The sequence below is a fragment of the Sebastes umbrosus genome, chromosome 21, assembly GCF_015220745.1.
Source record: "Sebastes umbrosus isolate fSebUmb1 chromosome 21, fSebUmb1.pri, whole genome shotgun sequence".
Taxonomy (NCBI): Eukaryota; Metazoa; Chordata; class Actinopteri; order Perciformes; family Sebastidae; genus Sebastes; species Sebastes umbrosus.
Window position 1 is genome coordinate 18,586,751 of NC_051289.1, and position 25,245 is coordinate 18,611,995.

Sequence of the window (25,245 nt, forward strand, 5' to 3'; positions counted from 1 at the left end):
TCTTATTTCACATCTTTTGGTGACAGGATTGATATCACAACTAAACCCATTTAAGTGTCTCATCCTCTCTGCATGCAGAGATGTAAATGATACAAAAAACACCTGCTACTGCTCAGAGATTTTGTAGTTTCATGTTATTAAAGAAGTCATTTTTCATGGGAGGATGTGCAGGAGTCCTTCAGCTTCTCCTTGGCTGCACAAAACATAATAAAGCTTCTGCTGCCCCCTGCTGGCTGCTGTAGATGCTGCACATTATATCCTTCTACTGCATCTAGTCACACATCACCTCCCATTTATACATTTGTACACATTGTGTTATTTGATGACATGTTTTCTGGTGAATCAAATAAAAAAAGCTGAGTATACTGTTGCATTCTGGGGCGGGCACATCTTTTCAGGAAGCAGCTACATGTGGCACACTATCAAGGGTTTATTTGACTATTTGCCTTTTTTATCCGGTCTGCCTGGTCTCCTTTTGTAATAATGCATGTGTAACTGTGATGCACAATCATGTTATTTACATCTCTTTTTTCAGGACAAACTGAGCTATGTATCCTGCAATGATGTCACATAATTTCATAAATAGTTATATGACCAGAAATGCAAAAGTAAAGCAAAAATGGAAATTTTATATTTTCATACTTTCTTCATTTTTGACATTTGTACATGAAGTAAATCTAAAAAATAGCATTTCCTCTTTGAATTTGGGATGATGTATAGACTATATTAGTATTGTGGGTGCACTGGTGCAGTTTATTGATTTTGTGTGTTATGTAATATTTAAGGTAATGTATATTTTTGCCTCTCAGCGAAGCTTTTTCTGCAGAAAAGCATTTTTACTGTCATCTGCGATATTAATATTAATATTGTACCATACATTCATTGTTTTCATTGCTTTCTTGTTTTGTGAGGAAGAAATGTTGACAGATATAGATCCATTTCTTTCATAAATACAAAGAAATTAGGCTTTTTCTTTGGTAAATTTACACTTGTGAATGTGGAACTTCAAAAGAATTAAAATTAAATTAATAAGAAAAATGCATAACTGTCTTTGTTACTGTAATCATAGCAACCAAATATAATATTTCTATAGTACAGTGCAAAATCTGAGAAAATGTTAACAAGTATAAAATTATTGACATCTTTCCACAACTCACATCCATATCAATGATGTCAACACTTCCGAGACTGTACTTCCTGTCCTTCACAATAAGACAACATGCTTCTAGCAGCGCAGTGAAAATACAGACACACTTTTAAAAAGACCTGCGCTGTAACTGCCAGGTTCAGGTGCACCAACCATTTTAGTGGAAGTTATTGGTATAATATTTTGGCTGTAAATATATTCAAGGACTCCTCCAACACAGTGAACTTTTCTTTTTTTCTTTTTTTATTGAAGAAAAATTAATTTACAAACATTAAGGCATTGTAATCTAAACTCAATACTTCTAACATACAAGGCACAATTGGATAGGAAAGATAACTTAAATTATAAAAAAAATAATACAATAACAAAAATAAATAGGGGTAGAAAATAATTCAAGGAACAAAAAAAAAATGCATAAATAAATAAATAAATAAATAATAATAAGACTGCACTCTTCCATAGTAGCTCTAAGGGTCATCATCATATTATGTTCAGTTCTTCATAAGCTCTGAGGAGATACTTTGCATGTTATCCTTTCATTAGTCTTAAAGCACTGAGATGATTGTCCACAAGGTCCCTTTTGCAAATGGAAAATAGGGGTTTCATTTTCCTCCATTTGGATGCATGGATGAAAAAATTTGCCAGCATTATCAGATTGTTCAATATCAAGTCACTCTTAATGTCCTTCATGTTAATACCAAACACAATATTTTCTCTTGTGAGAGGAGCCAACACAGTCAGCTGGAGCAGCAGCTGAGGAGCATCTCTGTGAGGGGGCGCGGCCTCCTCCTCCTCTCTGGCTCCCCTGCTGCTGCTGCTGCTGGTTTTAGTGTCAGACTGTCACTGGAGGACGGAGCTTCTCTCCATCCATCCATCCACAGCGGAGGGAGATGGCTGACCCCGCATCAGAGACCTCTATCAAGGTGGTGTGCCGTTTCAGGCCCCTCAACAGCTCGGAGTTGGCCCGGGGAGACAAGTACATCCCCAAGTTTCAAGGGGATGACTGTGTGACGATGGGGGTGAGTGTGTGTGCTTTCTCTATTCTTCACAGCTATGGGGGTCAGAAGATTAACACTTATAACTCAGAAGCTCCACTTGTTCCACTTTTCATTAAGTGAAAGTCAGAAAATTATCAATAAAAATAAGTTAGTTCAAAATGTCTCTTTTGGTGTCACAAATACCAAACACACCTTTAAGAAGTTAAGTTAAAGGTGCTGGTTCTAACCAAACTTAAAGGTCCCATATCGTGCTCATTTTCAGGTTCATACTTGTATTTTGTCCTTCTACTAGAACATGTTTACATGCTGTAATGTTAAAAAAAACCTTTATTTTCCTCATACTGTCTGCCTGAATATACCTGTATTTACCCTCTGTCTGAAACGCTCAGTTTTAGCACATTTTGACGGAATTGCAACAGAATTGCGTTGCTAGGCAACAGTTTGGATCCATGTTTACTTGCTGTCAGCTGATTTCATTCACATACACTGCAACCAGGAATAAACTGGTACACATTTAGAATGTTTACGTTTAAAACTGTGAAATTGTCTAAATATTGTAGATTTGTGACATCACAAATGTACAGAAATCCTAACGGCTTGTTTCAAACACACAGTTTCTGAATATGGGCTATGTGTATTTATCTGTGGATTGAGTGTTTTGATACTTTCACAGTATTTATATATCACTTAAACCTGCTTTATAATATAAAAGCCATGAAAATGTCACTTTTTACAATATGGGACCTTAAACCTGAAAATTGTCATTAAATTTCACACTAGCCTCAGTAGTAAGCTAATTTGAGGTTAATGCTAACCTTAGCATGCTAAAACCGTCGAACGAGTCATGATAATGCTAGCATGCTAACGTTAGTGTGCTATGCTAGCAGTAAGCATAGCTGCACCAAAATGGCCACTGTAGAGCCCTGTAACTGAAAGACTAACTGAAAGCCGAGTGAGGCCAGACACCGGTGGCACATTAAAGACAAAACTTGAATAAATGTGTAGGGAAACATGACTAATACAGAGTCTTCCATTCAGCGCATAAAGTGAATGATTTGGTGAGTATGAAAATGATATGAATGGCCTTCACAGTCACCAGATGGCCAGAGGCTCGTGATGGAACAACACCTTACTAACATACTTTATGTTGGTGTTTCCTCTAATTCGTCACCCTGAAGTTCTCTGTATGAGTATAGCTTTAGGCTAAGGTGGCTCTGTTCTAGGACACATGGCAGCTTTTGTCATTGTGGCAGTATGCATATTAGTAGGGAAAAAAATCAATTTCCTTGGCAAACTATAACCCCTGATGTTCATGACCGTTGAAAATGAATGGCTGCTTTGTTCAGAGGTTTTGACTCCCAGTCACAGGCAAACTGATAACCAGTTATGTCACATGGAAAAGTGTTGATGTGCTGTTTTCCTGCTCTAAGAAAGGATCTAAGGCAGCACTACGCCAGGCCCAAGATTAGGGCTGAGCAATATATCCATATTTTATCGATATAGTGATATGAGACTAGACATCGTATTCGATTTTGGATATCGTAATATTGTAATATGGCATAAGTGTTGCCTTTTCCTGGTTTTAATGGCTGCATTGCAGTAAATTGATGTAGTTTTCTGAATTTACCAGACTGTTCTATTATTTCCCTTTACCCACTTCATTATATTCACATTACTGAGGATTATTTATCAAAAATCTCATAAATATTTTGTGACAACACCAATAGTCAGCCCTACAGTATCATCACATTAATGATATCAAGGTATTTGATTTTCTCCATAACTCCTAGCCCGACCTCAGATATACGTTGTTTTTTCTCCACTATTTAGTTAAGTAACACAATGAACATCTGTGCCAAAAGAGTTAGAATATCATCCACATTTTTGACAATTTTGCATTCCTCAGTGCAGATGGATTTCACATTTAAGTGTTTCATTGTTTTTTTTATTAACTGGAATTTTAGAATAACATTAGTTTATGAAATATTTGTGCCTTGTTCATTGTGTCATGCAAAATTAATCAGGTATTCTTTTTTCTGTGTGACTCAGACATGACAAAACTTTCAAAACTTTTGGATTTTCAAAAAAAAAATTAGAACCACATTAAAGAGTACATGTTGTGCTTATTTACAGGTGCATACTTGTATTTTGGGTTTCTACTAGAACACGTTTACATGCTTTAATGTTCAAAAAACACTTTACTTTATATATATAATAGTTTTTCTGCAATAAATATTACATCCAATATGCTGTACATAGCCTACTGTACTTAACTTTTGCTGAATAGCAGTCCCTGTGGCTACTAATGACATTAATGGAATCATTGTAAAATGTTGAAAAACAAAATAGCAAAGAGTAGAGAGGAGTCAGTGAACTGACTCAGTAATGCCAGTTACACAGCAATATCTATAATAAGCCACTGGTCATACAAGACCAAGTAAGACTGCAGCAGAATAACCTCAGTGCATCGCATGGAACAAGGCTGTGTTTTATGACTTATGAATTCAACTTTTCATTTGTATGAATGTGTCATTTCTTCTCTCAAATGTGTCACGGTGTTTAATAAGCGAATCACAGGATGTTAGTACATCCCCCTGGCCTGTACTTTATCCTTACATATGACTTGCACAGTGTATTTACTCATATCCTCTTTTGTTCTGAAGGTCAGGTCAGCGGTCCATATTGGAAGTCTTATTGTTTCGTGTATGAACGCATGCTGACGAACAATCCTCCAAATATTCCTCCCCCCCTCACAGTTTTATTGAATATCCCACCTACCTACTTGAATTGCGAACATGCAGCTGACATATGTGGAGTTATGTAGGAAATTCATGTTGGCATGCTGTTACCGGTGCTGACCACTGCCACCTCTTCTTCACAGGGTAAACCGTACTACTTTGACCGTGTGTTCCAGTCCGATACAACTCAGGAGCAGTTCTACAACGCTTGGGCTCAGAAGATTGTCAAAGGTAAGATGCACAGTAGAATGCAGAGTGGCCGACGCACTAAAACCCAGTGAAACAAAACCTAAACCTCAATACTAAATGTGTTATTTCTTTGTCGTGATGTGTACAGATGTTCTTGAGGGCTACAATGGGACAATATTTGCCTATGGGCAGACATCCTCTGGTAAAACACACACAATGGAGGTAATATTTACCAGCGACACTGGTATTGTTTTCACCTTGTGTGTGTGTGTGTGTGTGTCATGATGGTAAAATGTGACAGAGACACCTACTGTAGCGGGAACTACCATAGAGGAGGTTTTTTGAGTACTTTGCCAGATGTTTATATTTCTGTGGACAGATTTTGTGACCACAATAATGTTGCAACGTTAGGAGTTCGAAGATGGGCATGGTCCGAGCAAGGGGTGCGAACACACACATACACACACACAGGCCCAATTTGGCATCACTAAACTTTACAGATGTGTAGTTGAGATCAAACCCGGTCTCACAGGAAGGCGTACAAATACCACGACATTACACGGAAACTCCGCGTGTTCATGAGTACGCATTTTAGCGTTTCCGCGTGTCATTTGTACGCCACACAAACATCCGCAGTTAGGTTCAGGCAAGAAAACCACTTAGTTAGGGTTAGGGTAAATGTCATGGTTGGGCTTAAAATAAGTAAGTAAACTAAGTAAAACACATACGGAAACAACTACGGAAAACACGTGACAAACGTCAACAAAAAACATGTGACGTTTTGTCACGTGACAGTCAGTACAGGATACATGGAGTACAAAAGACACGCGGAAATCAAGAAAGGCATTTATACGCCTTTTCATGCGAACGGGCTGTGAGATAAAAATGAAGGCCAAGCTCGAAGATGGGTGTGGTCTGAGCAAGGGTGTAGGAAGTAAGGGGGGGAGGTGCGAAATGGGGAAATGGCAATTGGACCCCCCACTTTACACCCCTGGCCTGATTTGGCGTCACGGCTGGTGTGATCTGATCTCAAGATGATCCTATAGTTTAACTGCTGCTTTTACTGCTGAACAAAAATGAAAAAAAAACAGTGACTGAAAAGCCTAAAATACTTGTTTTGTCGTGTTTCCAATTTTTTGTTTTATATAATTGTCTTCTAAAGGGGAAACTCCACAACCCAGACATGATGGGAATCATTCCCAGAATAGTTCAGGACATCTTCAACTACATTTATTCCATGGATGAGAACCTGGAGTTTCACATCAAAGTACGTTAACCTCTCAATCAGGTGCTCAGATGCTTTAAAACATCATAATGTTTGGTTGAGTCTCACTGGAAGCTTTTTGCTTTGCAGGTTTCATATTTTGAAATCTATTTGGACAAAATCAAGGACTTGTTGGATGGTATGTTTTAAAGTCTCTTGTACCATATCGTTATCATTCAGAACCTGATGCAAACAACATGACAGATTCAGAACCTGATGTCTACTTTCCTTCTCCTCCACAGTGTCAAAGGTCAACCTTTCTGTGCACGAGGATAAAAACAGGGTGCCCTATGTTAAGGTGGGGATTTATTTTTAGGTTGAGAAATGTTATTTGAGGTCTAACATTGTTTCTGATTAAATCACACAGTCACAAGTTTGTCCCAGCTAGTTGTAATGCACTATGAATGACATAAGAGAATATGATCAAAACAATGGCACAACTGTGATCCGCAGGATGAGATGAGGGTTTACTTTACATTACCTGCTCAATACAGACTTTTACACTCATTGTGTTTAATGGAATAAGATTTTTTAGCTTTCATATTGTTGTGTATATGTTTTAATATACTAAGAAAACAAGATAATAAGATCACTCTTCATAGCTTTCCCTCTGAGAGCATCAGCCTGATACAGTATGTCTCGGTGTACTCAGCTAATAGTTGTGTCTCTGTAAAGCCGGATCACTGCGGGGCTGTTGAGCACAGCGTTTCCTTGTGATTGCATGTGTCTCCAGGGGTGTACCGAGCGTTTCGTGAGCTGTCCCGACGAGGTCATGGACGCCATAGACGAAGGCAAAAACAGCAGACATGTGGCTGTCACAAGTGAGTTCCCACACTGAGCGCCTCGAGGGCTGCAGCCTCTCATGGGTTCAACCTCACTGAGTCTCCTGACTGCAGCGAGACTCTCATCAGCCAAGACACTGTCTGCGCTGCTGCACACATAATAAGACTGAAAATTGAGGTTAAAATAAGCATGATTCCTAAAACACACCAAGCATTTCTATTCCTGGACGCTTGGCTTAAACTGTAACTAAACTCAGCTTAAGTGTAGCCTTCAGTGCATTTTCTGATAATCTTTGATTTCACGTGACTTTTTTTGCATCTAATATTTTCTAAAATTAAACGTTTGTCATTATCTATTAATCATTAACTATTAGACAATAGTACAATAGTAAAAAAAAATTAAAAAGTGTTAAAAATAAGTGACCCAAAATGATGTATGTGTTGTTTTTGAATCAGCTATTACTGTTAAGCCCTTTTTATACAGGATAACTTTTATAGAAGAAGTTAGACTAATGTTTGCATATGCAGAGCTTCTCTGTGATTTTAATCCAATTTAAATTGGCCGTATCAGTAATTTTCATGAACAGTGTGTTCCGACACTGCTCCGTTGAAGCACTTATACTAATTTATACTTATAATTGGGGCTGGCAATCAATTAAAATATTTAATTGCTATTAATTGCATAATGGTCCATAGTCAATCGTGATTCATCGCAAATGAATTGCACATTTTATCTTTTTAAAATTGTACCTTAAAGGGAGATATTTAATATTATTATCAACATGGGAGTGGACAAATATTCTGCTTTATGCAAATGTATGTATATATTTATTACTGGAAATCAATTAACAACACAAAACAATGACAAATATTGTCCAGAAACCCTCACAGGTACTGCATTTAGCATAACAAATATGCTCAAATCATAACATGGGAAACTGCATGTGATTATCATAAAGTGGGCATGTCTGTAAAGGGGAGACTCGTGGGTACCCATGCAACCCATTTTCATTCACATATCTGGAGGTCAGAGGTCAAGGGACCCCTTTTAAAATGGACATGACAGTTTTTCCTCGCCAAAATTTAGCACAAGTTTGGAGCATTATTTAACCTCCTTTGCGACAAGCTAGTATGACATTGTTGGTACCAATGGATTCCTTTGATTTTTTCGTTTCATATGATGCCCCTCTAGCTTTAAAACTGAGCCCGCTACAACCTAAAACGTGCAATTTATGTTAATGCGTTAAATAAATTAGTGGCGTTAAAGTGAATTTGCGTTAACACGTTATTATCGCATGGAGGTAGAATAATTCTCTGAACACGTTGACGCTGGCCAGCAAGTTTTGTACTGTCACTCACTGTCAGGGACCACGAATGTTAGTGTTAAAACAAACTTATCAAAAGATAAACTGACAATATCGGCAAAGCGTTTCAGAGATGGAGAGAAAATGTTGCCAATAGTTTAGCTACTGTTAACCGCAGCCAAAGACTCTGAATCCTACATTTCCCATAATGCAAATGGATTGGAGTTGACTTGAGCATTATTATTATTAGACCTTCCCTGTGTGGTACATATCCAAGTTTTTCAAATGTCACACCTCCAGTTTGAAACACAGGCTTTGTTAACTGTTCCTCACGCATAAAATTGATTGAGTGTTCCTTTAAGGCCATTATGTATTATGCTCAAATGCTGCATGTGACACCAGGCATTTTTGAGAATCATTAGCACTACAGCTGTTCTGTGACAGTAGATATCCCTTTTCACACTGCAAAAATCATCATCATCACATGATTTTTCTCTGTGATTCAGTCAGTCACTTGTTTCAAGTATTTTTTTTAAGTTCATTTTTGTATTTCTTGATTCTAGTGTGGTGTAGTGTTATTCTTACTTTTCTTTCTACAAAATGAATTTCTAGAAAATTCTATTAAAAAGATTAGATAAATGAATTTAAGTGCAAAGATCAGATTGTTAATGTGTTTTATACTAATAGCATACTAATTATTATTAATAATATAATTATATTTGTGTGTACATCTGTATTTCAGACATGAATGAGCACAGCTCCAGGAGTCACAGCATCTTCCTCATCAACATCAAGCAGGAAAACAGTCAGACTGAACAGAAATTCACCGGCAAGCTCTACCTCGTCGATCTGGCCGGGAGTGAAAAAGTATGTTTTCCTCCTTGCAGTCGCCCTCCACCTCTCTCTGTCTCCTTCTCTTTGCCTCTGTGGCTTCCCAGTTTCAGCATCTGCATTTTTTTTCCGGTTTCAAAAACCAATCGCTTCTGTACCTCAAACCAGTAATATAGTAAAAGAGTAGTTTTTGAGAAGCTTTTTTACAGACATTGCAATTTCTTATTTTAAAAGGTGCGTTGTGTAAGATCTGGCCACCTGCTCCAAACAAATAGGGGTTAGCATTTCACCTCTTCTACTGGCTCCATACGATCAACATTTTAAATCTCTTATTAAAAAAAGCCAACTAACAGCAGGGCAAGAATAGGCAAAATTTGATCAAACTCCTGAAACTCTGAGAGCCTTCTTCACGTGTGGCGTCGGCCTATGTATTGTGTTTACTGTGCCACTAACGGGGAGCTGTACTGTCCGTGTACATTTAGATAGTTTGTTCATTGGATTATATCTAAAGTGGCAGAAATGAGAACACAAGACAGGACGGGCCAGGGCTAGCTGGTTAGGATGCTCATTTCAGTAAATATCTCTGCAACACAATACATAGGCGTCTTTGACATAACGTCGACACTGTAACCTCTTCACAATCTGTTGATAATAAAAAAAATGATAATCGAAACAAAAATTCTGGCCAGATCTTACACATTGCACCTTTAACCTTGACTTTCTAACTTTTCTTACTCTCATTTCATATGCTCCCGAAGGCACAGTTTGCTTGCCTGTATTGACGCCGCTGCTTCCTTTCGACAGGGGTCGCTACAGTAATCTGTCCATCAGTATGAGATGTTAATAAGCCAAGGATAGCACTAAACTCCAGTAAACACATTAACATGCTCTGTCAACCTTCTTTTATTAATCTCCTTGTTATTCAATGAACAATACACCTCCCCATCATCTTTGTCATAGTATTTTTTGACTATTTGGAGAATCAGGACTAGATTGGGATCAGTTTTATTGTTAGTTGTGCAGATCATCCAGTCTGGCAGTCAGGTCATGATGAGAACTCTCCTGTGTTTGTGTGTTTCTCAGATTGGTAAAACAGGAGCAGAGGGCACAGTGCTGGATGAAGCCAAGATGATCAACAAATCCCTGTCTTCACTGGGAAATGTCATCTCAGCTCTGGCGGAGGGCTCGGTGAGGCAGTTTGCACTTCCGGGGGTGGTGTAACATGGTGATGTCACCAAGTAACATATCTGTAATACCTGCCTAGCGGGTAGTTTGGCACGGCCTCAAACAAAGCTAGTTAGAGCGGAGCAGGAACCGAGTCCAAAGAGTTTGGTTCAGTTGACCAATCACAACAGCAGGCCAGCTGACCAATTAGAGCAGACTGGGCTTTTCGGGAGGGGGATTTCTCATGCAGCACAGCTGGTATGAGAAAAATAAAGCTTCTTTAGAACATTAAAGCATGTCAACTTGTTCTAGTAGAAACCCAAAATACAAGTATGCACCTGAAAATAAGTAGAATAGGTCCTCTTTAAATCTCAGCAGGAACTACACACGTGTCCTGTGGATTTTAATTTGTGTCCTCTGTCAGGCCTATGTACCGTACAGAGACAGTAAGATGACCAGGATCCTGCAGGACTCCCTGGGAGGGAACTGTCGGACCACCATGGTCATCTGCTGCTCACCCTCCGCTTACAATGATGCTGAGACCAGATCCACACTGCTGTTTGGACAGAGGTACACACACACACACACACACACATACGTACACATAGCGATTACCGATACAATCTGTGAACCACACTGCATGGGAATGATTCTGTTGTATCCAACGGCCCATTTGTCCACAATTGGCCTGTTCCTGTGGGAAGCCAGTGAGGGATCATGTTGTTGTTGCTGCACCAGTGAGTACCAGTGATAGGTCTTAACCTGTATCAGAGAAACCACATGGTTGTCTGCAGTTAGAGTACTTTTAAATAAGAAATTATTTACATTTGACAGAGCCACAGTGGTTGGGTATCTCATCTGTGACATCTCTCAGTTCACTAACAAAAACCACGGCAATAATAGTATGGGTCTGGAATAGTTTATTACATATTGAAGATGGAGGGGAGCAACGATGATTAAATACTTTTGCTGCGGAAATTGGATGCGCATGAGGCGTGGTCTTTGTTCCCGAACTTCGTTATAAAACTTCATTGATCTGAATGGGCCTGTTAATGATATGAAAAGCGCACCATCTTCAGGGAAAACAAAGTGCAGTGATGACAGTCTATACGTGGCCGGGACCGGTGATGTTACCTTCCTGTCTGATCAGGGCAAAGACCATCAAGAACTCAGTGAGTCTGAATGTGGAGCTCACTGCAGAGCAGTGGAAGAAGAAGTTTGAGAAAGAGAAGGAGAAGAACAAGACGCTGAAAACCACCGTCACCTGGCTGGAGACCGAGCTCAACCGCTGGAGGGGCGGTGAGGACCACGCTGTCCAATAACACCTCACATCTTTACGTGCTACATACTTATGCTGCATTATGACATTCAAACAGAGGCAGACGAGCTTGAAGGGAGCATATAACTATTACTGAGAATATCTTTTTTTCTAGTGTTACAAATTTTTCACAAAAAGTCTCCATCCTGATATATAGTCACTGATATTTGGGATATACTTTAAGAATAATTGAGGATAATTTGGCCTACTTGTTCTTAGCATACATGTTTCTCAGCTGCTGTCCGAGCTTATTCCTCTAGTGTATTTTCCCAACCGAGGAAGCAAAATATGTCCAGAAATATTGATGTTTTAAAGGTACAATCTTCCACATGCTAATAAAGATGATCATTATTTTGGTTTATAATGGTTTGGATGAGATGAAAAGAAGCAACCAAAAACAAAAACGTTTTGAAGTTCTATCACTTAGTCATGCTCCAAAGAGCTGAATCACACATTGGTCCTATTTTGGGCTTTTAAAGGAGGTGCCTTAAGAAAGAATCCTTTGTTTCCATATTAGCAAAATCTAGTCTAGCTCTCTTGAAAAATGTGCATGATCACGTCTGCCTTACACTAATCTAAAGACATGAGGAATCTAGAGTTGTCACAGGTCTTCCTCTTAAAACAATAGTTTGATTGATTGAGCGACAAATGAGGAAGGAGGACTCATCACAGACCCCCCCACACAGACTGGAGCTGATGTCCCCTTTTCTTCTGCCCCCTGCAGGAGAGAGCGTGCCAGTGGAGGATCAGTTTGATAAAGAGAAGGCCAAAGCGGAGGTCCAGGCCCTGGACGCGGCGCCCAACAACGATAAGAAGGCATCAACACCTGCCCTCAGCACCCTCCCTGGGGTCCAACTCACAGGGGCAGAAAAAGAGAAGTACGGGGCAGACATGGCCAAGCTTTACAAAGAGATGGATGACAAGGTGAGGAAAGTGTTGGAGGAAGTGTTCATACATCCTCTTTTTTGCACAACGCTTGTGGTGGACACACACACCAAGCATTTCATTTAGCAGTGTGTTGACACACTGGAGAGTTCACGCCTGTAGCGTGGTTTCATTGATCAAGTCAGAAACATGTTATTGATTTCAGGTGGTAACATCTAATCACACTGAGACCACCTGAGAGATTAAAGCTGGGGTAGGTAGTTTATTTTTGGCGTCCCTTCGGTGAAAGTGTGATTCAACGGTGGAATATCCTGCAGGAAAAGTTTCTATTTCAGCATTGGCAACAAGCACCTACACTGCAAAGACGCATCTGAATATCCTGTGTTGTTTGTTTTAAAAAACACATTTATCATAACTGTTGAAGACCACTGGAAACGGCATCACATTAAAGGGGCTGTACGACCATTTTAAACGTCAAAGTCAATTTAAAATGTCAACAACATAACTGTTGGATGTTTTGCCATGTTTATGTGCTCTAAATGCATTTGTGAGAGTCAGCCTGGTTAACTCATCACTGTCGCACCCCCCGACCAAACGCTCACACTTTGTAGTAGGCAGTGTGGAAAGCAAAGCAGACACACAGATCTGCACAAACTTATATATACACACGCAAACCGGGGGGCCTGTTTTTCCTGTCTTTTCTAATTACACAGCTGATATCCAGACACCCACTATGTCTGGACGTAGGTTGCACACGCTGTACAAAATACAGTGGACACCCATGTTTACATGTGGCGCAGACCCTCACGGGTTAAAACCAAACCCACCCTTCCTAATCAAGCTGATGTTCACATGGAACGCTGGGAAACAAAAAGTGTGAATGCAGGATTTACAGTATGATTGTAAATAGTTTTACTTTACTGCATTGTCCTGCTTGTTATTGCCTTCTAACAGAGGCTGTATTAAATGTTGCCATGTTCATTTCAGTTCATTTGATTATCACACTAACAATCGCAAACAATGCTTACATGTATGTAGTAGGGCTGTCAATTGATGAATATATTTAGTCTTGATTAACCGCATGATTGTCCATAGTTAATAACGATTAATCACAAATTATTCACACATTTTGTTTATCTGTTCAAATTGTACCTTAAAGGGAAATTTGTCGTGCATTTAATACTCTTATCAACATGGGACTGGGTAAAAATGCTGCTTTATGCAAATGTATGTATATATTTATTATTGGAAATCAATTAACAACACAAAACAATGACAAATATTGTCCAGAAACCCTCACAGGTACTGCATTTAGCATAAAAAATATGCTCAAATCATAACATGGCAAACTGCAGCCCACAGGCAACAACAGCTGTCAGTGTGTCAGTGTGCTGACTTGACTATGACTTGTCCCAAACTGCATGTGATTATCATAAAATGGGCATGTCTGTAAAGGGGAGACTCGTGGGTACCCATAGAACCCATTTTCATTCACATCATCATATTTGATGAACTAAATGTGGACCTACATTACATGTAGTATCTCTTTTGGTCAGCAGATGGCGTGATTGGCTGCTGTTCAGTATTGCCTGTAGTTGTAGTGGAAACAAATGAGTGATGAATTGTATTTGTCTTTCCCCGTCTCCTCTCCACCGTCCTTACCCTCCTCCAGGACGAGGAGATCAACCAGTTGTCTCAGTTGATGGAGACGCTGAAGCAACAGATGTTGGACCAGGAGGAGGTGACACAACTCCCCCCTTCCTCTCCCCTCCTCTCCCTTCACAACACGGCTAACAGCCATTCCTGTTAGCACGAACCCAGCCTGACAGCTCATAGCAGACCATTAGTAGCCCTGCAGGAGAGGTCAGACTGTAGCTGACCTGTAGAAAGCAACATTGGAGCCTTACAGATTGAACTCATGAGGGTGTATTTAGCTGTATTCTAAAGTATTTAGTAGATCCTGTTATGAACTTTACTCCCCTTTACCCCCCTTCCCTTCCTAGGCTGAGCATCACTTTCTTACCCACCCTTCCCTATCTTCACTGGTAGCTCTTAGCCTCCTCCAGCAATGACCACGAAACCCTGCAGACAGAACTAAACCGGATTCTGTCGGAGAATGAAGCCTCTAAGGAGGAGGTGAAGGAGGTGCTGCAGGCCCTGGAGGAGCTGGCTCTCAACTACGACCAGAAGAGTCAAGAGGTCGAGGACAAAGCACTAGAGTTCGAGGCTCTCAGCGACGAGCTGAACGAGAAATCGGTACTTTTTTTATTTCACCTGAATCCATTAGAAGTTCTTATTACCTTTGTAAGGCGTGTATTTATTTATGTTATCATCCACCATCAGAGCTCCTTGGCCTCCATTGACATTGAACTCCAGAAGCTGAAGGAGATGACCAACCACCAGAAGAAGAGGGTCACTGAGATGATGTCATCATTACTCAAAGACCTGGCTGAGATAGGCATCGCCGTGGGAAGCAACGACATTAAGGTTACCGGGCGCGGTGATGTTTCAAATTCAGAAATATACTAGAAACTAAGAATAGATTGACATGTTGGCAGAGCAAAAATGGCCTGTTGAAACAAAAATGACATGCTGATTTCAGTGACATTACCGTAGCAATCTCGGAACGGTCTGATGACCTCTGGGGGTAACGGCCAATAGTTCTGGGGTAGCCAATGGCCGGATTGTTTCACAAATAGCCAGTTTACACTCAATTTAAGAACCACAACAAAATATAAAACTATATTATCATCAGACGATAGCCGATGGGTTCAGAGACTGCATTTCAATCAATGTGTTCGCCTCTTTTGCTCTCCACAAAGACTGTTTACCTGCATGCAACCAAAGCCTGCTCAAACCTGATTGGTCAATACTACTCGGAAATGGAAACCAGATTCCGATACCAAATCTTGCCTCCAGATTCTGCATTCATATGCAGATTATCTGTTTATAGAGATTAATACCACAGTAGCTGAATCATCCACTGCCTGCATCACATGTGTCCTTTGGGCCACATGTTTCCAGTTTATTGTCTTTGTTTGCATCATATTCCTCTATAATGTCAAATCGTATGCCCTTTGATCTGCTCATTTTCATTCCATTCATTATCACCAAGTATCTAGGCAATACTTGCTCAAATTAGCGATGGATTTGTGTTGGGCTGCAGCAAATATTTATTTGGAAAATGGTGGAAAATGGCCCTTAACAATTTTCCAGACGGTGCCTTCAGGCCCAAAAATATTCAATTTACTATCAGGAAAATGCAGCAAATCCTCATAATGAAGATATTGAAACCAGATGATGTTTTGCCAGAAATGACAAAGTAGTTGCCGATAAATATTCTGTCGATCGACTTATCAATTAATTGATTTCAGCTCCATGATTAATTATTTAATTTGTTTAGTAATTGTTAAGTCTATAACATTATAACTACTATAAGTAAATGTGCAGTTTGGTTTCTGTAGATGGGGCTCTCCATATATTGAGCTGTAATAGTTAGTCAGTGGTTCTCCGTGAATCACTGATAGAAATATGCAAAAAAAAAAGACATTTACTTGAAAGAAAATGTTACTTATAGCTATACAGACAGAATGACAAAAGGCCTAATTACTATGTTTCCTGACCTCAGCAACAAGAGAGCAGCGGCCTCATCGATGAAGAGTTCACTATGGCCCGTCTCTACATCAGTAAGATGAAGTCAGAGGTGAAGACGATGGTGAAGCGCAGCAAACTGCTGGAGAGCACCAAGGCCGAGAGCACCCAGAAGATGGACGAGACGGAGATGGAGCTGATCGCCTGCCAGCTCCGTGTCTCCCAGGTAACCGCTGCTGCTTACCACCTCTGCTGTCATGGATACTGTCACCATAGTGACAAATGTGGCGGTTAATTAAAATGGCAGATCATGTGGTTATCAATCAAACAGCAGCTTGACAAGTTGATGGGTTTTTTGCCTATCTATCTATGCATGTCTCTGTTCTGGGGTTTAAACAGAGCTGCTGTGGAATTTGTGTGAGTTTTAATCGCATGTGATAGTTTATAACCGTTTTCACGTCTTTTTCTTTTTCCTGTTGGTGTCCAGCATGAAGCTAAAATCAAGTCCCTGACAGACAGCCTCCAGAATGTGGAGCAGAAGAAAAGACAGCTGGAGGAGAACGTGGACTCTCTCAATGAGGAAATAGTCCGGGTCAATGCCCAAGGTGAGCATCACTCACTATGTTGTCTTTAAAGCTGCGGTAGGTAACTTTTAGCAAATATGATAAAAAGTTATTTTTATAAAACAGTCACTATATTCTGACAGTAGTGCATGAGACAGGTAGTCGGAGAACAAAATCTGGTTATCTGTGTCCTCCTAGTGCTCCTAATGGCATTTGCAAGATTTCATAGCGCCGAAGGAAAACAACCAATCAGAGCCGAGCTGTCTCAAAGCAGCTGAAAGTTAAACTTTCTCATTTTACAGCTAAACAGTTCACTAAAATATGTTTTTGAAAACATTTGAGGAAAGAAATAGGCATTACAGTAACAGAATATTAATTCATAATTGATCAGCGCTGCCTAGTTTGACCGTTTGATTGGAATTCACGAGTTTCGCGAGCAGTGATTGACAGCTGCTCGGAGACTGCTCGGCTCCAGCTCGGCTCTGATTGGTTGTTTTCGTTCGGGTGCAGTAGAAACTTGCAAATGCCATTAGGAACACAAGGGGGAGACAGAGGAACCTGATTTTCTTCACAGATTACCTGTCTCACACACTTCCGTCAGGATATAGTGACAGTTTTATAAAAATAACTTTTTATCATATTTGCTCAAAGTTACCTACTACAGCTTTAATGGTCTTCTCGAGCATTCTAAGTTGTGATATCATGTTGAAAAATTGGTTGTACTTAACTCAATGGACTGAGCCCAAAACAATCTGAACCAGGAAGTTTTATTTATGGTGGAATCTTCCTGATTCATATTTTTGCTTTATAATATTTTATTTAAAAAAACAAAAAACATGCTCCACCAATCCTTAAAAATAATCCATTTTTGGTAAAGGTAGTATTTCTTAAATTTTTTTTTAACAAAAGCTGTGTATTTCTATGTTATTTGAAGTCTTTTAATTATAAGTAACTATTATAAGTAATATATATTTGTTGAAATTATTTTATCGGTGTCATTTTGTCTGACATTTGGTGGATGTTTTTAATGAAAATAGTCATTGGTGGGGTAAATCCAGGTGGCTACTTCTAATATTGGTATAATGATTCAACACTAATATAACAATTGTGGACATTGACGTCTTCACTTCAACATTTGAACCTTTATTTCACATTTGTGGAGATAAATCTAAGCAGATTTGTTTGATCACTGTAAATTGACATCTCTGCTATTTGATAGACGCTCAAAATACCAAATTATCAGGTGTAAAAAATAAAGTTAAAAAAGAACTCAAACTAAAACCTTTTTGCATTGCTTTCAGTTCTACTTCCAGAGAAAGTCAAAACCATGGAGAAGCAGAATGAGATCCAGTCTGCCAATGAAGTCAAGGTACTGCATCGCTAAGCTGTCCCATAGGAGGGTGGTCTCAAACTAGAAATTGTGACTAACGGTGTATGCTGCTTGTGTGTCTTCAGGAGACTGTGGAGAAGCAGATCCAGGCTCACAGAGAGACCCATCAGAAACAGATCAGCAGCCTGAGAGACGAGCTGGACGACAAGGAGAAACTCATGACGGAGCTACAGGAGTAAGACAACAACATCACCAAACACTTCTCTCTCTAAATGTGATGCAGAGTTATGTACTGATACTGTCACCGACGTGTGTGTGTAGTCTGAACCAGAAGATCGTGCTGGAGCAGGAGAGGCTGAGGGTGGAGCACGAGAAGCTCAAGGCTGCCGACCAGGAGAAGAGCCGCCAGCTGCAGGAGCTCACGTAATGCCTCTATGTATAGTTAATGGGCATGGTTTCTCATTATACTACATACGTACATCAAGTAACATCCTTTTTACATTGTGCAGGGTGATGCAGGACAGGCGGGATCAGGCCAAACAGGACATGAAGGGACTGGAGGAGACTGTGGTCAGTTATCAGCATGTCCATCTAAAGGACCAGTCTGTAGGATTTAGGGGGATCTATTAGCAGATACGGAATATAATATTCATAACTATGATTTCATTAGAAAATGTAAATTCTGCAGTCATTTTGAGTCTCGTAGTTGCTTTGTGTCTCTTTGTAGTTGTTTTGTGTCTCTTTGTAGTTGTTTTGCATCTCTTTGTAGTTGCTTTGTGTCTCTTTGTAGTTGTTTTGTATCTCTTTGTAGTTGTTTTGTGTCTCTTTGTAGTTGTTTTGCATCTCTTTATAGTTGTTCTGTGTCTCTTTGCAGTTGTTTTGTGTCTATTTGTAGTTGTTTTGCATCTCTTTGTAGTTGTTCTGTGTCTCTTTTGCATTTGTTTGTGTGTCTTTGTAGTTGTTTTGCTTCTCTTTGTAGTTGTTCTGTGTCTCTTTGCAGTTGTTTTGTGTCTCTTTGTAGTTTTGTGTGTCTTTGTGGTAGTTTTGTCTCTTTGTAGTAATTATGAGTCTCTGTGTTGTTTTGCATCTCTTTGTAGTCGTTTCGCATCTCTTTGTAGTTGTCTGTGTTTTTTTGCTCCTTTCCATCGTCATTAGTCATTAGTATCTTCAATGTCTCTTTGTGTCTCTGTGCAGCTTTTTGCTTCTCTTTGTAGCTGTTTTGCATCTCTTTGTAGTTGTGTTGGTCTCTTTGTAGTTGTTGTATGCTTCTTTGTAGTTGCTTTGTCTCTTTGTAGTCATTTGTGTCTCTTTGTGGTCATTTTGTGTCTCTTTGTAGTTGTTTTGAGTCTCTTTTTAGTCACTTCATCAGTTTGTAGTTGCTTTGTGTCTCTCTGTGGTTATTTTTCCCCTTTTCATAGTTATTGTGAGTCTCTTTGTTGTCTCTTTGTGTCTCTGTGCAGCTGTTTTGCATTTCTTTGTAGCTTTTTTGGTCTCTTTGCAGTTGTTTTGCATCTCTTTGTAGTTGTCTGTGTTTTTTTGCCCCTTATCATAGCCATTGTTAGTCTCTTCAATGTCCCTTTGTGTCTCTGTGCAGCTGTTTTGGTCTCTTTGTAGTTATTGTATGTTTCTTTGTAGCTTTTGAGTCTCTCTGTAGTTGTTTTGTATCTCTTTGTAGTTGCTTTGTCTCTCTGTAGTCAGTTGTGTCTCTTTGTAGTCATGTTGTGTCTCTTTTGTAGTTGCTCTGTGTCTCTTTGTGGTTGTTTTGCCTCTTTCCATCATCATTGTGAGTCTCTTTGTCTCTCTTTGTGGTTGTTTTGCATCTCTTTGTCGCTCATTGTAGTTGTTGTATGTCTTTTTGTGGTCATTTGGAGTCTCTTCCTGCTTGGTATGTGTCTCATTGAGTGACATTTTGTAGGTGAAGGCCAAAGGGGCCCCGGTCAATTTTGGCCCTCTGGGCCTGTGCCCAGTCGGACCATCCATTATTATGTTCTGAGCTTCTTGCTCTTAATTTAAATAAACTAATGGCATTCTATTCACTACACTTGTGTTTGGGTGGAAGCAGAAATCTCAGGGGAGGATATCTCAAAGACAAAATCTGCATGTAATTTGGGTGAACCAACCCTTTAATGTTTCCAAACTGTTTGTTATTTTCTGAACTGTGTTTCCTTGGTGTCTCACAGGCCCGAGAGCTGCAGACACTTCACAATCTCAGGAGGCTTTTTGTCCAAGACTTGGCCACTCGAGTCAAAAAGGTAACAGTATGTACATATCCTCCCGTTCTCCCGAAGCCGCTCATGGTCCATTATCACTGTAATCATCCTGCTGTGCTCTGGTTTTGTGTGTGCTTTTACCTCCTATCTAGTGTGATATCGCATGAGCTCTTGTTGCCCAAGACCGCAACATTTACCTGGAATGAGACAAACGCAGCCATAGCTCGATCATGCGCCGGCTGCACTCCATTTAATTTGCAACATGATGAAATTTTAATGAATCCAGGGAACACAACAGAAAGTGTCTGCAATAAGTAGGCCATCTGATTCTTCAAAGGTAGCAGCTGTAAATTAGGGACCCGGGCTCTCTGCGTGGCGCTCATCTCCAGCCCTCAGGCTGAGCCTTGATGAGAGAAACAAAGGCAAAACAGGCTTTCCTGGAGGACAGAGGATACGCCATGGTGTTGTACCCATCCCAAAATCTTCCATTTATCATCTCATTAAGCCACAGATGGGATGCTTTGGATTTAAGGGGTTTGGGTTACAGACTTCTTTTTAGACACTGGGTGGGAAGAACTGAATGGGACAAATCAGTTGCACGCAAATAAATAAACGCAGAGGCAAAACATGGATTGAAATCAGTGTACGGTTAAAGCTGTGTGTTGTGCTTCATTAGAACGCTAAGAACTCGGATGGCACAGAAGGCAGCGCTGCCCAGAAACAGAAGATCAGCTTCCTGGAGGACAACCTTGAGCAGCTCTCAAAAGCTCACAAGCAGGTAAAAAATATCTACAAACACACAATTACCACAATGCTTCCTCCCATAGAAGTGATTCTTTTCCAGATTTTGTGTCTAAAGGCTACACACTCTCTGTGTCCCTCTTTGTGTTACCTGTTCCCCTCCCCTCGGTAGCTGCTACGGGACAACGCCGACCTTCGCGGCGAGCTGCCTAAACTGGAGAAGCGCCTGCGGGCCACCGCCGAGCGGGTCAAAGCCCTGGAGGGGGCTCTGAGGGAGGCCAAAGAGAACGCAGCCATCGACCGGAAGCGCTACCAGCAGGAGATGGAGCGCATCAAGGACACTGCCAAGCCCAAAAACATGGGCAGAAGAGCCTCGATTGGTAGGTTGACACACAAACACACACACATGTATGGAACTATGTCTTGCACAGGTCTAAAAATCCTGAAGTCGTGAAAAATAATAATGTGGAAGTCTAAAAATGTAATTAAATTACATTTCAAATATAAATTACGCTTGGGCCAGACTGCCCGCATGAGCAGTGCGTGACGGATGCCTCTCTGAACTGGTGATTGTCCCGTGCGTGGGTTGTCCACAGCGGCAGCATCTCTGCTGCTGGGCTGCTGCATAGAGTTTGCCTTTCTAAATGGCTATTTCTTTTCATTATAAATGTCATTTATATTTATTGTGTGCTCATTTGTAAATAATAGTAGTAATCCACAATTAAAAAAAAACCCGGGAGTCGTGCAAGTCACTGCATCTCCTACAGCAATCCTGCAAATATTTCAGAATAAAAGCCTAATGTTAACAAATGAAGGAATTCTGTCCACAGAAAAAAACGTTTGAGGGCTTTTAGTTCGAAATGAAAGCAGGAAGTGTTGATTTAAAAATAAATCTTTACTTTTTTCATGTCTGTGTCATATTCAGATGTCTAGACATTGAAACTGTAGTAATGTTGCTGATATGATGTCAATATACGATCAAACAATCACTTTCACTGTCTGTTGTTGCTGTGAACCGCACGGCTCGCGGTAAAAATAGGCGAGATCTCGAAACTCTAGAAGAGATGCAGCTGCTGATGTTCCCTGAGTGGCCCGGCCGTTACACCTTTAAAGTTCACTGACTAACGTGTCCTATGTCTTTTTTCCCTTTAAACTCAAAGAAATGTGTGTACTCTCTGTATGTGACCCACGTTATCTCTCTGTGCCCAACCCAGCCAAGCCCATCAGAGCAGGCCAGCTGAACAACCTCATCAAGGCAGCAGGCATCAACAGGTGGGAGAAGAATACACACCGTGTGTGTGTTCAGTAGCTGCTCGATAGATAGCTGAATAAGTATACTTACTTACTCACTTGTGATTGGCTAAAAAGAGATTTTGTATTTTTTTTTTTTTATCCAGGTAAATGATAATGTACTTTATTAGTCCCCTTGGGGAAATTTATGTTTTCATTCTGTTCTTATATAACTTGATTAACACACACACACACACAGGCTGATGCATCAAGGTGGAGAGATGTCAGAGTGATGGATCGCCGCAGCACTGCGCCCCGAGCAGATAGCTCCAGCTCCTTGACAGTACCCAGGAGGTGAACTGACGCCCTTTCCAGCTACCGGTCCACACTCCGTACCCGGTCTGTGCGGGACTTGAGCCGACTACCCTTCGGTTCCCAAGCCAAGACCCTACGGACTGAGCTACTGCCACGCAAGACATCCAAAAAGATATCATGTAAATTCCTTTCCATTCTTTTTCTTTCCTGGTTTCCCCTACACCTGTGGAGCACAGTCACCCCAACAACTAGCCAAAGCTCCAGACCCAGAGAAGTTTTCACTCCAAAATATTGAACTTTTACCTAGAACCACTGCACCATTCTTCAATCATCAAAGTCTGTATATATACTGTATATAAGTATGGCATGTACTGTGCAGTCATTCATGAAACCAAACCACATTAGTGCCTTGAAAATCAACATATAATGCAACAAGTTGACAGCAACTTACTAAGATATTAGCCTAAACTATCAGACGTTGACGGATCCCTGAACATCAGAAGACACTTCTGTCATGGCGTACAGTAAAGAGAAAGGTCCTGTTTCTCAGGGATTCCTTTGGTTTTAGCTAAATAGATTTTTTTAACCGTACGTGTTTAAAAACACCAGAACCTGTGCAGATGATTGTAATAATCTGTCTTAACCAACCAAAAGTGTATTTAACCACATATCAGTGGTTCAAAATGAGGCTGAATGATGATGAATTTTTTGCAAGGTGAGTAAGAACTGAGAATTATCTGAACATCTATCTTCCGTACACCTATAAAATAAGTGTATGCATACTCTGCCTTATTTTTTGTCTGACTGGATCACTGTTGTTATTAACGTTGAGTGCTTGAAACTATCTCAGAAAGCCATTAGCTCCTCAGAAGGTTTGGCTCGGCGACAGCGCTCTTGTCTTTGGGCTCAGGACAGGAAGAGTGCTGGGAGTGGGTAGATAGATATAGATGTAATGTATGCCTGATAGCTGCAGGCAAGAGCTCACTTATGTTGACCTTGTTTGTTAAAACATGAATTATGTTTTGTTTTTAATGTAGCTAATGTATCCAAGCTGAATTTCCAGGATGAAAGTGGATGATTGATACTTACCCTGTAACACTCTGGAGCCTTAATAGCACTCCTGACAAGTCATCCGTTTATTATTGTACAGAATATAAAATTAAAGCTTCTAAAGAAAAAATGACGTAACTCAAACTTTCTGAATAAATCAAATGTTTCTGTCCCTCGAACTAAAGGCACCATTAAATGTTTTGCTGAAATTTTCAAATGCGTATTATGCTATTCACTTTTATTATTGATGACTGAAAGGGAAAATTCGCCACCTTTTATGGATGTCCAATCAAGCAATAAATCCCTCAGTGCGTGCTTTATTGACCCAGAAAGCGGCGTTCTCCTGCTCGAGCCGTGCCGGCGGTGCCTACATGTACCAGGATGCATTGCGCGCAAGCTTCTGATGCCCCGCACCGGCCGTATTCTCTTGCACGGCTAAAGCAGCGGCAGCCTCGGCCGTATACTCCGGCTGGAATAAATACGGCTGAATATCCGAGTCAGACAAAACGATGTAAAATATATCCTCATCCACAACATCCTTAAACTTCAAAACCTTTATTATATTTTTCATACATACAGGTAAACAACGTGAAATTTGACCTCTGCATTTAACCCATCCTAAGGAGCACTGTGGAACTTGTGGTCCAGAGCGTCTCGCTCAAGGACACTTCGATATGCAGAAAGGAGGAACCGGAGACTGATCCTCTGCACTGATATTCTGGGATGCCGTTTTCACTGTTAGAAAAGTAGCTAGTTTGCAATACAAGCGAAGAGAACACAGAAGTTCTATTTGAGTGGCATCTAGAGCACGACAGTGCGGTGGTTAGCACGGCCGCCTCACAGCAAGAGGGTCGTAGGTTCAAACCCGGCTTGTTTCCTTCTGAGTGCCTGTTCTCCCGGTGTTAGCGTGGGTTTTCTCCGGGTTCTCTGGCTTCCGCTTACTCCCACAGTCCAAAGACATGCAGGTTAGGTTAATTCTCGACTCTAAATTGGCCGTAGGTGTGAATGGCTGTCTGGCGACGTATCCAGGGCTCCTTCGCCCAATGTCGAATGTCCATTCCCCTCCGATTGACCCTGAGTAGGATAAGCGGTTACAGATAATGGATGGATGGATCTAGAGCACGGCGCCCCCTGGCTACACAGAGAGATACAAGCTGAAACAGCCTGTAGTTTCTTCCTCGTATCCAACCACGTCACTGTCACGTCAAATGATGGTGCTGGATGCAGGAAGAACAACAGGTTTTGCAGCAGCTTCCTGGGTCAATGTAGAAGCACTGAGGAATTTATTGCTTCAATCGACTACATTTTACCATCAGCAATGGTTGGACATCCACATAAAAGGTCCTGAATATTCCCTTTAATGTTGAGAAGTCATTGAAACAATTGTATAAGTGCCTGTGCAGTTTTTCCAGGTTATAACATCACCATACTATAGCTTTGGACCTTATTAAACCTTATTGTGGATCATTTATTTGCCTATCATGAGAGGATTTGAATAGAGTCAGACAGCTGTTTTATTTTCACATCAATATAAGATTATGGGTCTTAAGTATTGTCCAAAGAAGCACTGCATGCCAAACACAAGTTTGAGCTTC

At 40.5% G+C, this 25,245-nt stretch overlaps 1 protein-coding gene across 1 annotated transcript; it reads left to right on the forward strand.

The window, feature by feature from the left end:
• The first annotated feature begins 1,613 nt into the window (after nucleotides 1-1,613).
• On the forward strand, nucleotides 1,614-23,780 carry LOC119480497 (kinesin-1 heavy chain-like). Its single transcript, XM_037756801.1, has 26 exons — nucleotides 1,614-2,166; nucleotides 5,027-5,114; nucleotides 5,221-5,294; nucleotides 6,235-6,339; nucleotides 6,427-6,475; nucleotides 6,579-6,634; nucleotides 7,070-7,157; nucleotides 9,165-9,289; nucleotides 10,337-10,441; nucleotides 10,842-10,987; nucleotides 11,568-11,716; nucleotides 12,460-12,659; nucleotides 14,293-14,361; nucleotides 14,670-14,876; nucleotides 14,964-15,107; nucleotides 16,249-16,437; nucleotides 16,699-16,816; nucleotides 18,076-18,143; nucleotides 18,230-18,339; nucleotides 18,426-18,527; nucleotides 18,614-18,674; nucleotides 20,285-20,356; nucleotides 20,991-21,092; nucleotides 21,228-21,435; nucleotides 22,270-22,327; nucleotides 22,545-23,780. Exons 1-26 carry the CDS (start codon nucleotides 2,038-2,040, stop codon nucleotides 22,576-22,578), a joined length of 2,856 nt encoding a protein of 951 aa, XP_037612729.1. The 5' UTR covers nucleotides 1,614-2,037; the 3' UTR covers nucleotides 22,579-23,780.
• The last annotated feature ends 1,465 nt before the right edge of the window (nucleotides 23,781-25,245 follow it).

Coding starts and splice junctions, on each gene's coding strand:
- LOC119480497 (XM_037756801.1), top strand. CDS start 2,038: ATGGCTGACCCCGCATCAGAGACCTCTATCAAGGTGGTGTGCCGTTTC. Junction 2,167..5,026: donor ATGACTGTGTGACGATGGGG/GTGAGTGTGTGT, acceptor TCTTCTTCACAG/GGTAAACCGTACTACTTTGA. Junction 18,144..18,229: donor AGTCTGCCAATGAAGTCAAG/GTACTGCATCGC, acceptor GTGTGTCTTCAG/GAGACTGTGGAGAAGCAGAT.